Source organism: Varroa destructor, unplaced genomic scaffold, assembly GCF_002443255.2.
Source record: "Varroa destructor unplaced genomic scaffold, Vdes_3.0 BEIS01000003.1, whole genome shotgun sequence".
Classification (NCBI taxonomy): Eukaryota; Metazoa; Arthropoda; class Arachnida; order Mesostigmata; family Varroidae; genus Varroa; species Varroa destructor.
The window spans coordinates 57,867,838-57,880,876 of record NW_019211456.1 but is presented as its reverse complement, the minus strand read 5'-3'; the positions used below and the strand labels follow the sequence as shown (position 1 = coordinate 57,880,876).

The window sequence follows — 13,039 nt, the reverse complement described above, 5'->3', positions numbered from 1 at the left end:
GTACCGTGATCTACACCAATGTACCTTATATTTTAGTTGTTATGCATCTGTCGTTAGCGGGGCTTGATCCATCTAACCACTGATTTTTTAGTGTAGTGGGGTAATGTTAGTAAAGTGATCTTGTTCTACCTCAACAGTCGTATTATTGCGTTGTCAATACAGGGCCTTCATTTCTCTTTGTAAGTTATTGCACGATAAGCATTATTGACCGCTTCGTGTACCTTTTAAGTTGTCTATTATTCTGATTCTGATCGTGTTTATCTCAGTATATTTATCATGTTGCTTTCTAATAGATATGCACTTTTCAAGCTTCATTTCACCATTACCTATTTAGATATAAGTATTTGATATAATTCATAAGTTGTTTCACTTTATTTACTTCATTATAATCACAACTCTATCTGTGCACGTATCATTTAGGTGAATACCAATACTCTATTTAATTCGATACAATATTTTGTCGATATCGGTTGCGGGTGTCAGTCAACTAGAGAAACGTGTGCGGAAAATCGAAAATACATCCTCTCGTCATCATCGTCATCATCATCATCATCATCGCTGTATGTACTATTCTTAAGTTTACACAGTCCTTAAGTTGTCGTCCGTTGTGCCTGATTAGCAACCCGGTAATCAAGCTGCCCAAAAGTAGGTAAACCTCGGCGCGTCAGAAGGCTTTCAGGGTTTCATACCAATAATTAGAAAGAGACACTTTCCGTCCCAATAAAGTGTGTGAACATTTAATGGTTTCCCTTAAGCAGGTAGATAAATGCCTAAAACATCCACGCAAATCATTCGTGTTGTAGAATTTTAGCCGAGGAAATATTGGATCTACTATAAGGCACTATTTACATGTACAAACTGTTATCCTTCCAGAGCGAATAGCACATGTATTTGTTCACCGATAGCTTTCAGCGGCATATATGGCATATATTACAGGCGAATCCAAGGTGCTTAGGAAATCCGCAGCTATATAAAGCTTTCGGTAAACGACGATATTGTGTATATTCGATCACGAGTATCTTGGTAAAGAGGACGACGAGCTCATGTTGTGTTCAGCTTGTCATCACTGTTCTGATACAATAACATCTCACTCAATTATTACTTTTAGATCAATGTAATCTTCGGTAGGGGGTTGCAACGCCACGGTTCGACCGACAAAATAACGAAAAAAACAGCATTTGGGTACAAAATAAGTGAAAAAATGGTTAGCGTGCTGCCACAGCAGAGGCTTCCTAGTCCTGAAATGGCTCAGAAACTGCATCTCTAAATCCGACCGTTTAGCCGAGTTCATTGGCTAGAGTCCCGTGCCATACAAAAGTACTTGATGGAATACTCCGAAGTATGCTAATTACCCCAATATCGAGTGCATGTAACTGCAAGGGTAGAACTGCATCGGCGGGCATATTTTAAATGACCAAGCAGAAACAAACGGTATGTAGAGTGTTCCAAGGTTAACGCAATCCTAAGAGAAGTTAACCAATGTTTGATATATGATATTCTGTAACATTCATTCCGTTGTTTAATACAGATTCAGACAACAATATATGTATGTATATATATATATATATATATATATATATATATATATATATATATATATACACATATATATATATATATATATGTAGACAATTGCAGCGACAACAAAGCTACTGGAGCTTTATCCAAAAGGAGTTTTCGGCTAACCAAATGGAATGCCCAGCGTATAAGAACTATAGAGAGCAAATGTCGGCCAAACAGTCGAACTCAAAAAAACAACGTAGATATGCGGTTACTGAACCTATATATGTGACGTCCATATAACGCTGCGGACATACAACAAATACTAACCTTAACGCGATAGAACCCTGGAAAACTTCTACATACCCTAGCTTACTACCAGGAAGATGATACGGAGATAAAACGATTATCAACATAGAAGAGGAGAGATCATCTGTCGTAAGTTACCCTATTCGAATGCTTAATGAGAGGTCAAGCCATTCGGGTTGAACGATGATTTAGTCTGAATGGAATGATCTTTAGTGTTGTCGTTTTTTTATCAGGATGAGGAGATTTTTAGTGGACACAACGGCAAGACACCAGCCTCACTAGCCGTAAAGCCCACAAAGCCTAGAGCGTGCATACCGCTTGTTACCCCCTACCAAAAGGATTTTACAACGGAACTATGTTTTTGGTAATACGATGTATGTAACAAATTTAAGTTTTCAATAAGTGATGCATCAGGTGGAACTCAACACAAAATCAAGTGGTAACAGTAGCAAGGAAAAACATTCAATGTACACCGATATAATCTTTTGTATCAGGTTATTCGATGTTGACAAACACGATCACCGCTTTTATGTACAGACTTGTGAAAAATTCACACTGATGCACATCTGTGATTATTTCGTAGGATCGTTATAGCCATGCGCGAATGGCCAACATGCACTATAATTACGTTGTATACATTTTAAGCAACTTCAACCCATGCGATGGGACGAGGTTTATACAAAAACACATCACACCGTTGCAAAGCAGATTTAAGCTCTTAACTTGTATTAACAATAATTTTTCTTTGTAATGGCGTGCCCCATTATCTATGATAGAATTCTCAGATAAAGAATCGGTCTGGTAGCTTACATACGCGCTCCAGGCCTTCTTACCATTTCTATCAAGTCTGTACACAAATTTTGGCATGCTTATTTGTGTGTATTAATAGTTTGCGAAGGAACAGAAAGAAATAACGTTGCGCAGGAATTGAATTGACTAACAATTATTAATATTATTATTATTATTTAATCAATTCAATCCACAGTAACGAGTAGTTGAGGAGTGTGAAAGCTAACTTCTCAAGGCAACACGTATAGTTTTTTCTTCATCACATGTCATATACGAACGCGAAAACAGCTACTTCATCGTCTGACCTACAGACTGCTCTCAAAGATTCTGGCTAGTTAAGTATTAAATGAATCGTACTTATTTTCGGTATTGCCAGAAGCGTGAGGCAGAGTTGTCACTGATGACGGTAAAAAAAAGAACAGTTTGTTCAATGTCTACTACTTAAAAAAGCTGTGCCTCTAGAATATGAAATCTAGCTTAAATAAATCCTTCAAATAAGTCAAAATTATTTAAATCAATTAGTTCTATGAAAAGCGTTTTTAGCCCAACATACAGGACATTAATACACAGTAAGGGGTAGAAGGTAAGCTTGCACACGACGTCTTCATTGATACATCTAACAACGTGGCTCTGTTTGGCGTTCTTGTGGGGAAACACACTTAAAGAATACTACTCAGATACATGGAAAACATTACAGTGATGCGAAGGAGTGACGTTTATACTGATGCAGACGTGAAAAAAACATATGTGATAAAATAACGTCTAAAGGGTCAAAATAAGTCTAGATATCTTAAGATTGGTCCCGTGCATTTATATAGCATAGGCCTCTCTATACACCGGCACAGAAATATTGTACACTTAAAAGTCCGAACCCGAAAGCAAAAAAAAGTAGGAAGTCGGGCGCAATATATGGCTTTAAGTAAAGCTAGAATCTCGAGGTATTGTTTGTATAGAGGCTGGTTAAATTGAACCAAATCTGTTATGCCGAATGTACAAAGATTTCAGCAAGTTATTAAGCAAAACACGATATTTTAACACCGATGTTCGAGTTCGTGATTGTCTTCCATTGACGACATATTGAATACAAAACACTTCTAAGCAACACCCAAATGTGAATACAGGATTTAACAGAACAATGGCCCACGTCTCGCCTGGGGAAACCATTCGTTGTACATAGGGGGTTTCGTGTGCATAACAACGTTCAACTAGCCGTTCTTGTGACATTGTGCTCTTCACAGCTCCGTAAGTATGATAACGCTATTCAAAAATGTTTAACCGTGATGAACTTACGTGCCGTGCTTGTAATAATGTATTCCTTCAAACACGGATCTCTGTGCTTAGATCATATCGAGATCACCCACAAAAGCAATAGCGATAAGTTAAATATAACGTTTACATTCTACTTAGTAATAGAGATTCTCAATATCCTCGCCGGGATGTTCCTTGATGACGTGGTATTTGATCTTATATCTTCTTTGGAAAGTCAACGGACAGATTGGGCATCTGTAAAATATCGTTTAAGCGGTTAGTTGTCTAACAAATTCGTAGTACATATCAAGGTATGTGAAAAGTATTGCAATATCACCATAGAACCTGTTACATATAATATATAGCTGATTAAAGATTACTCTGACAAGACTATGTCCAAAGACGATTATTATTGTTTGTATAGTTTATTCTGTTAACTCTTCCACTCTAATAACAATGATTATTATTATTATCACAAACAAAAAAACTAAGAATAAGTTATCTGCATAGTACTTTACATGGGTTGAGACACGAGCACTCAGCATTGTCCACTGCGTTGTTATGATGCATATTTACAATTACAACATATAAACGAAATTGTATTACTTAGTGTATAGCTTACTTGTATGGCTTGATTTTAGAGTGTTTTATCTCATGGCGAAAGTAGTGGCTGGGTGCATTCGTCGTATAATCACATTCTGCACACTTAATCATTTTCTTCATCCGACCCTCGATGTTAACGTAACAAATTAGTTTTTCGTCAATATTATTCCATCCATTAACCTTTAAATACGAAGAAAAAAAGGTTGGAGTTTAAGTACGACATTGCTGCATTCAACAAGATAGCTATCTCCTGTTTACAAAGAAGGGAAAGTTCTTCTGGGAACCGCATCCAAATAAATACAAACAATTTACACGACATAACGCAATTACATGAGCAGTATAGCTAGCGTAGTTTATATGCAGTTAATGCGTTGTTCTTCATCAATACCTGACCTTGCCAATCATGCCGGCAGCTGTCTACTTAATTTTCGTTCAAAAAACGATATCACGCTGATATTTCAATGTAAGAATACTATACTTTAACATGCTTATGGTCATTTAGTTATCACCAAAACATAAGTCTGACCTATATTACAAGCTGTTCCACTTAGTGGTCAGTGCCGTATAGTAAATGGAAAAATGTCTTACCTTGCACCATTGATTGCCACCGAGATACGGCTGAAGCGCGTTCATAAAACCTGCACCTAAGGGGCTCGGAACGATCATATCTATATAAAAAAAATATGAATGTTTTTTTAGATTCAGCACGTAACAGTAGAAGATCTACATCGCAAAAGCTTGTACGAGCAAAACTGCATTGCTTAATAATAATGAAATATAATAATAAATAATCGTGCATATTTGCATTAATTCTCAAAATAGATTTAGGGTAAACGAAAGGGGCAATCGTTTCGGTACATATGTCAGACTATTTATAGGGATGCAACAAGAACATGCAAATCGATGAGACACACAACTACCTGCAAAAAAAAGCAAGAAAAAAAGACGAAATTGATATAGTTTCGGTTAAGCAAGGCGCATGAAGCACCAACAAAATGGTAAGTCTTATATTAGACGTAACATATTTGATCTAAACTAAAAACGGTGTTTTGTTGCAAGAACATTTATTATAAATGCCATACCCCGTGTCAAGATACACAGGGATAATTAAGAGAAATTTGTTTCCAACGTATCCTGAATTCTCTGAATCTTCCAGCTTACAACAGGCATCTGTAAGAAAATCAAATGTAAGTTCATAATTTTTGTTTTGTGATATGACACCCAAACATAGATATACACATCTTCATCCGTAAGCAATATATACGCTATGAATAAATACTGAAGACTAGTGAAATGGGAAACACCAAAACCATATGGATACGCGATACTCCAAATTCGACCTTAAAGAAAACAAAATTCATTGTAATGTTCCATGTCAAATGGCTGTGTGCATGCCAGCTGTACTCCTATTAAGCACTAAAGAAGTTTTCGATCTAGAAACAATTCTACCTTGTTCCTAGTTAGGCTCACGAAAGATTATACAGATAAAAAAAAAGCTGGTAACAAAGTGCAAGCATAATGCTGTTATTTCTCCAAGTGAAATTTCTGAAGGGCAGTACCTTTCCAGTGGTCTCTCAGCTTTGGGAATGGCAGAGGTCAGTGCTTAAGGCCAACTATTCGCTGAGCGCCGTCGATAAAAAAATAATGTAATTAGTCTTTACCAAGCCGCTCACAAAGCAGCTTTCAAAAGGAATTAAGGCATTGTAACTGGAACATGCGCTACTTTACTTTGCTTTAAACTTGTCAATCGACTATGTGTGCCAACAACATACTGATCAAAGCATACCCATTATAATTCTCTTCGCTCTTGTCGAGCGAATGTAGAATGTCATAAATAGGTGTCCTTTTCTCAGCTTTACTCGGTTGCAGCATAAGTAGTATTAGCCTCTGTTTATTGCTTCCTTTTTGTAATTTTCACTTCTTCATGGTTATATATTTGCCCTCTTTGTTTTACAAAGCTACCGCCATTGTCTCGAGAGGCCAAAAAAACAGCACTTCCGACACTTTTGTATTTCACTTAAGTTATAAGGTTGCCGAACCTAAGATAGGTGTAGCGTATATAACAAATACTCCATACATCTTTTCAGCACTAGTCAAAAGTAATTTGTCAAGCTTCTTGACCTAAAAGATGTACCGTGCTCGATTTCCCTAATTCATAGGCCATTGCCTCAAGCCACTTCTGAAGGACAATAATTGTTACACAGGTAGATATGTCTAAGTTTTGGAATCTCCCTCGACCGCGTAACACGTGTTTTGTGTTGATAGCAACAGTAAAACATAACAGGAATCGAAAGTCGATTCTTTGTTAACAAAAAAGGTAAAATACCATTCTGTAATAGCACGTTAATAACAGTCGTATAGACTTTTTCAATACTACATGACACTTGTCTACTATCAGAGTGAAACAAAGAAAAAATTGATTTATCGCTTTTCTTAGGCTTTTTTCATTCACTACGACAGACGCTACTACGCATCAACCTAAAATTGAAATCTCAAAAAAAATTAAGATAAATTTTGCAATATTTGAGTAAAAAAAATCCGTCAAGTAAAATCGGAAGCAACAAAAAATATGTTACAGACAATAACGCGAAAGGAGTACAGGTATGAAAACTGACATGCTTATGAGCATCACTTTACTTTAACAAATATATGTCAGCTTTTCGATAAAAAAGAAAGCATTAAGCATACCGAAGCAGCTGTGCTACACATTTTTCGCAGCGAAGCTTTCTATCAGTAGAAACGTGCTGCACGATGTCCTACAGCCTGCGAAGCTTCAATTAAGAGCAACATTAACGTGTATTAAAAGATCTGGCACGAAGTTTACATCCAAAACAATGTTAAACCACAAGGCTGTTTAACGTGCCGACAACATAAATACTGTAACATAACATGCTACTATCAAACTTCTGCAATTACTGCTTGCAACGTTGAGGATTTTATTCAGCACATACATCAGCAGCGTTTAATGCTTGAAATATGTGTGCCGTTAAATTCACGTTACGAAATTGCACAACAGAAAATTATCTCGGAGCATATTCATTCCTTTTTATGTAGTAATGTAGTACTAATGTGCAACGGATATATATTTTCTATGCTCCGCGTTTGTCACACACAACTCTGACAGGGTCCATCGCGTATTTCAACTATCTAATTCCAACGATTTCTCTGCACAAACAGGCCTTAAACCCGTGCACTGTGGTTATAAAATGGGCATTGCTACTTAATCATAAAGGCAAACCTCCATAAAATTGCACTTTCCATACACAAACGCACTCTCACATACACAGCACGCATAAACGGCGCCGCTTTTTTGACGCACGTTCACAAATGACAATATCACTTCCGTAACAATGTCCGTTTGGTACGTCGTTTGCTACTCCGTACGCCAACATCTATCCGAAGTACACCGACGCTACTACCCCAATCCAAGCTTCGGAGCAGCCCGCTACGCAGGTTGGTAGGACGCTGCTGAACCCCACGCGTGGCCATGATGGGTTACTGGTTGCCGGGTGGCTGCCCATCGTTGTTCGCTCTCATGGGCTGGTTCGATGATGCCCAGCTCACCAGCGGCTCACCGCTGCATTCTTCTTCCCCTGAAGAGGGTAGCTCTCGCTGGTTGCATTCTATGTGAGTGAGTGAGTGTACGCACACGGCTGTATGCATGTGTGTTTGTGTGGATCTGTGTGATATGAGCGAATACAGCGAAGCAGCTTTGGTAGAAATCTGGTAGAGGTTGTTTTACTTCGTGTTCTGCCACCGGGGCTTTCACGATCGATCCATGCCGATGGGGCTGCCATGATGCTACCACCGTCTCGTCTCCAGAGGTGGCAGCACAGCCACTATCTGTCGATGATTTGTGCTGCTGTGGTTGACTGTCTTGGCTGCTGACGGTTCCTGGTTTAACTCCGAACCTGCTTTTTCTTGCACCACCTCTGGTTCATCCCCCCGATGGCGCCACCCCACTCAACCAAAGAGAGGCAGCAGAAGTCGAAGAAGAAGGAGCCGAAGAAATAGCAACTAGAGGCTGTTCGGGCTTGAACACGGCTTGCTCTATGCCTTCTCTTCCTGCAGGAGAAGAAACCCCCAGTTCAAAGACTTGCTCGCCAGTTACAAGCCAAGCTTACCGAACAGAACACTTTGCGGGTCTGTTGTTCCGTACACTGGTTGAACCTGTTGGTCTTCTGTAACCGGCTCCGAAAGGCCAAAACGCTAGATTTGGCCAGCGGTTAAAGACGATGAAGACAACTCGTGTCTTCAGCAGTCGGTTCTGGTTTCCGCTTATCTCGTTATCTACCGCACCCGCTCCCCACTTGTAGCGTTGTGCCCCAAAGTGCAACAGAAAACACAAGGAAAGAAAGGAAGAAAGGAGCGTTGGAGTTCTGCCACTACGGAGAGGAGGATCGCTGTTCGTTGCCTTTTGCAATACAGTACCCCCACGCCTCGCATAGCAACGCAAATTAAAACGAAATTAATGAGACCGACACAGATGGTTAGACCGACACCTATTTGGTTTGTCGAAACTGGGCCTTTCGTCATCAGCTCTTCTTCAAACTCCACCATGACATCATGATGGATAGCGCCTCGTCTCTCATCGTTCCGAAGAGAACGACAGGTACGATTATGACGATTACTACTGGGCCCGGGTCTTCATCGTTGGTCGAGCACAGCTAAATACAGATTTACCATATCGCCTTGCTGTAGATTGATTTCGATCAATGTATATGTTTAGTGTAATAGGTGTAATAGATTTTAATAGAGATTCATTACCTTTGCTCCTTCCAGTCACACATGTCACCGACTGTCCTGTTGCTGTTCCCACAATACCACACGCTTGAATCGACAGACAGCTCTTGGCAGCTTACTCATTGTCTTTTTCCTCACCGCCGCCATCGCCACCGCCATCTGATGGCGACGAAGGCTATTGGCAGTCGGCCGAATTACGACCGCACCGGCAAAATACGCGTACTATGAAAAGGGTGACGATGGAGCGGCATACGCCACGAATGCTGCGGAAACGCCGATCGGCCTAACCTTTCTTAGTCGCTCCGTCTTTATCTCGCTCCCCCGCTTTCTATCCCACAGCTGCGCTTTCTCCTTCATGAGGTGGTTTTGTTGGCTGCTTGTCTCGGCTGGGTATACAGCCATTGTTGTCGACGACGACGACGACAACAATAGAACAACAACTACGGAAACGTTCATCGACGCTGTGGCCGCCATCAGCATCAGCGCCATACCTCATCATTGTTCCTCTTTCTGCCGCTGCCAGCGCTGTTGAAGGTTTGTCGACCCATCTTGAGGCATAGCACGTTCGCATGCAGCGCGACTATCGTTCATGTTCCAACCGTCAAACAGAGCGAGCTAATACCCGCTGACTTGCTCAATACAGTGCGCGTCCGCAGTACTACTTCTTAGTGTATATATGATATGTATACAAAGATATGATACTAGCCGGCGTATTATCGTCTGCGACCGCAGGACGAGCCCAGCTTCGTGAGCTAAGTGTCAGCTGCCTCGATGTGCCGGCTCCATGTGGTAGCTGAGGCGCACACATAATGGCCACTTTGGCCAGTCTGCTCCGTATCACATACCCACCGAACAAAAAATGCTATTGGAGTAGAATTGATTTCTGGCCACATCCCTCTTTTTTCGTACATGCCTAAGCACATGTACTGAAACCAGCCTGGCAAAAACAGAATTTTTACGCGTCAACGATTGATGCATGCTTGGCTCGGTAGATTCTTGTCGGATTTCACCAACCTGGAAGATTACAGATAGAAAAATAATGCAATTATGCTAAACAAATTCTTAGAAAAGAACACACTCGCGTAAAAAAGAGGTTAATTAGTGCCAATGTAATGTTCATATTTACATTGTAAAACCGCAGTTGCAGGACAAAACAAATCCACGTATTAGAATTGCTACGTATATCGCTCAAATCATGATTGCAGATAGCTCATACTGCTAAAGAAATCTACTATCAGGAGGTGAACAATGTTGTTAACTTAGCTAACATATAGTTTGGTTTCAAGCTAGACTAAAATAAGGTACGAATTAAACCCTCGTCACTTTACCATTTACCAGACATCACAAAACTTCTACTAATACAAAAAATTCAATAGTAGTATTTTTTTGAAAATCTTCGTTTGATAAAAACTTCACTTAATTTAGATATATTGAGATGAAAACAGATGGAAAAAAATAGAAACCATATAATTCAATACTATATTCAAGCGGAATGTTACCGTTGTATATCGGAATGGAAAAATGCATGTCTTAGATTGGCTATATATGGCTATCCGTTTATCATTGTGCTTCACATAAAGGCCTATACATATATCAGCTAATTGTGCCAAACAGACTTAATTGTCTATGAAATTCTAAAGCTTTATGAAAGTGGCTCAGACGAACTTGACCGCGCATAGCCATGTTTCTAGCGATCTGCTTCACTGGATTGCAGCATTGCGCATAAATAGCATAGCAGATTATAAAGGTTAGAGGCTTCATAAACGTGAGCCAATGTCTAAAAGAACAACTTTCTGTGAGCATATGCGGTAACAAATCTGTTTTTATTTCATTGTTGATTTGAGCCCGTTATAAGGCATACACCTTCGCAGTAAGCACCAAAACACGCTTAGTGATTTATTTTAACGACAAACAGAACATAGATGCAAGGGCCTGATATTACCATTACATAAAACCGTATTGGACTCCAACCATAGCCAAGGTGCTTTAAACGAGTTTTCTTATCTATAAAAAAAATTAAGCCATTCATAAAATATTCATGCTGCATTGCTCCAACGTAAGCCAATAAACAAGTAACAATGATCGCGCACATTACTCATTCAGGATTCAGCCAAATCACGTTTTTTGAAGTATTCAACGAAGATTAAAAAAATACATCTACAATTGCTCGGTTTCTAATCCTAACAGTCTATATCTATGCATTTAAATTTGATATATCGTGCACCTTAACTCCAGGACGCCCGATTTTTATTTTATTGTAATGTATACAATGGTTTTCTTTGCTGTTTCTATATATAATAAAATCACAAATTACCATAAGAGACGTACTATACTTATGCTCTCTCCCTCGCTGTCTCTCTCTCTCCCCCTATATATATATATATATATATTGTTATAATAACTAGTGCGAACACTAATGTCTTGTTGCAATTGAAAAAAAAATTAATTATATGTTGACCTGCAAGTTTATTTGTGAAAATACCTAGCCCGAATGCAGGCTAGCGCAAATATTATAAGTACGTAAATGGAATTCACTTTCCGTCGAAATCAAACTACACTTAACAGTTTACGCAGCCCTACAGACGTTGTTTGGTGCGTTTCCCAGTGAGCTAAACCCAGCTTACTGTATTCTACTTACCACGTTTTTATTCACGCACAATCACACACAAGCAGGGTCCTGTGAAGTACAGCATCGATACCTCAAGAAAGATGCAGAATAGTTGCCCAGTTTTGTGGTACATTAATACACGTTTACCCAACCCCGACGAGGTCACTGTTTGTTATATTTTTTCCCTGTTGCGCTCACAATTCTCCAAATAAGAGGGGGTTGGCATTTTTGAAAATTTTGCATCTTTTCGGTCAGAGCTATCTTCGAAGGGTTTTAACACGATATCCATTTCGAATGCTGCGCGCTTTATTGGCCGCGCTACTTTAAATCAGTCAGCAAAGACACCAGCGACATTAACAGAAACAGTTCATTCTTTACGGAAGCTCTGCAGCAGCAACAACCTCCTCAGCATTATCATAATTACCATTCGATCAGTACGTACAGTCACTAACAGCAGCGGCGCAGTCACTACAGTGACGAGGCTAAGTGATGAAAGGAATAATAACAATATAATCTTTCCTCTTTCGATCAGTCTAGTCTACCCGTCTATTCATCGGCCGTTCGCTCGTTCGTTGATCGTGTGGACGGCGAGGAAACCGATTTTGGCGCGCATCACCGACTCTCGACGGCTGGCCCTTCCCTTACCCTCGATGCTTCTACTGTTCGATTCTGTTCAATTCTACTGCCATCACTGCCATACTATGTAGTGCTGCTATTAGTACTACTCTTTCCTTCTCGCCCCCAGCAGAGAGATATCAGTCAACGAACGAATTGCTGCCGCTGCCGCACGTTGTTGCTCGTTCGTGCTGCCGCTGCCGCGCTGTTTCGCCGTACAGGCGCCAATCCCGGCCTGCAGACCCCCGCACCTGACTGCTGTTTGAAGCTAAAGGGGGAGTAGCAGTAACAGAAAACAGGCGAACGAAGAAGCGCGAGTGAGTGCGAGCACGAGTTGCTGTGCGCAAAGGAGCTGGCGCGTACTCTTATTTCTACTATTGAGTACCACAGGTCGATCCGCAGCTGAGAATCTGCCACTGATGATCTATAGACATCTGCCGGTCATGGCACGAGGCGATGGTGTACAAAAGCGATCGCTGCTGCGATGGAGACACAGTACTACGAAAATAGGGCAATTTTTTCGGCAGCTACATTTCTTCTTTATTATTGTCAAAAAGCAGGTGGTTTTGATAATGGCAAATTTGTCATGCGTTTGCTTTCAGTCTGTATGAGCGAAGAGGGGAC

General features: G+C 40.1%; 1 protein-coding gene across 1 annotated transcript; it reads right to left on the bottom strand.

The window, feature by feature from the left end:
- Window positions 1-350: 350 nt before the first annotated feature.
- LOC147757197 (myc-associated zinc finger protein-like) lies at window positions 351-12,320 on the bottom strand. The gene is made up of 5 exons (XM_086982161.1): window positions 11,831-12,320; window positions 9,217-10,206; window positions 5,038-5,117; window positions 4,469-4,629; window positions 351-4,101 (listed from the first exon to the last, which is right to left on the bottom strand). Exons 3-5 carry the CDS (start codon window positions 5,113-5,115, stop codon window positions 4,002-4,004), a joined length of 339 nt encoding a protein of 112 aa, XP_086838287.1. The 5' UTR covers window positions 5,116-5,117; window positions 9,217-10,206; window positions 11,831-12,320; the 3' UTR covers window positions 351-4,001.
- Between the last annotated feature and the right edge of the window lie 719 nt (window positions 12,321-13,039).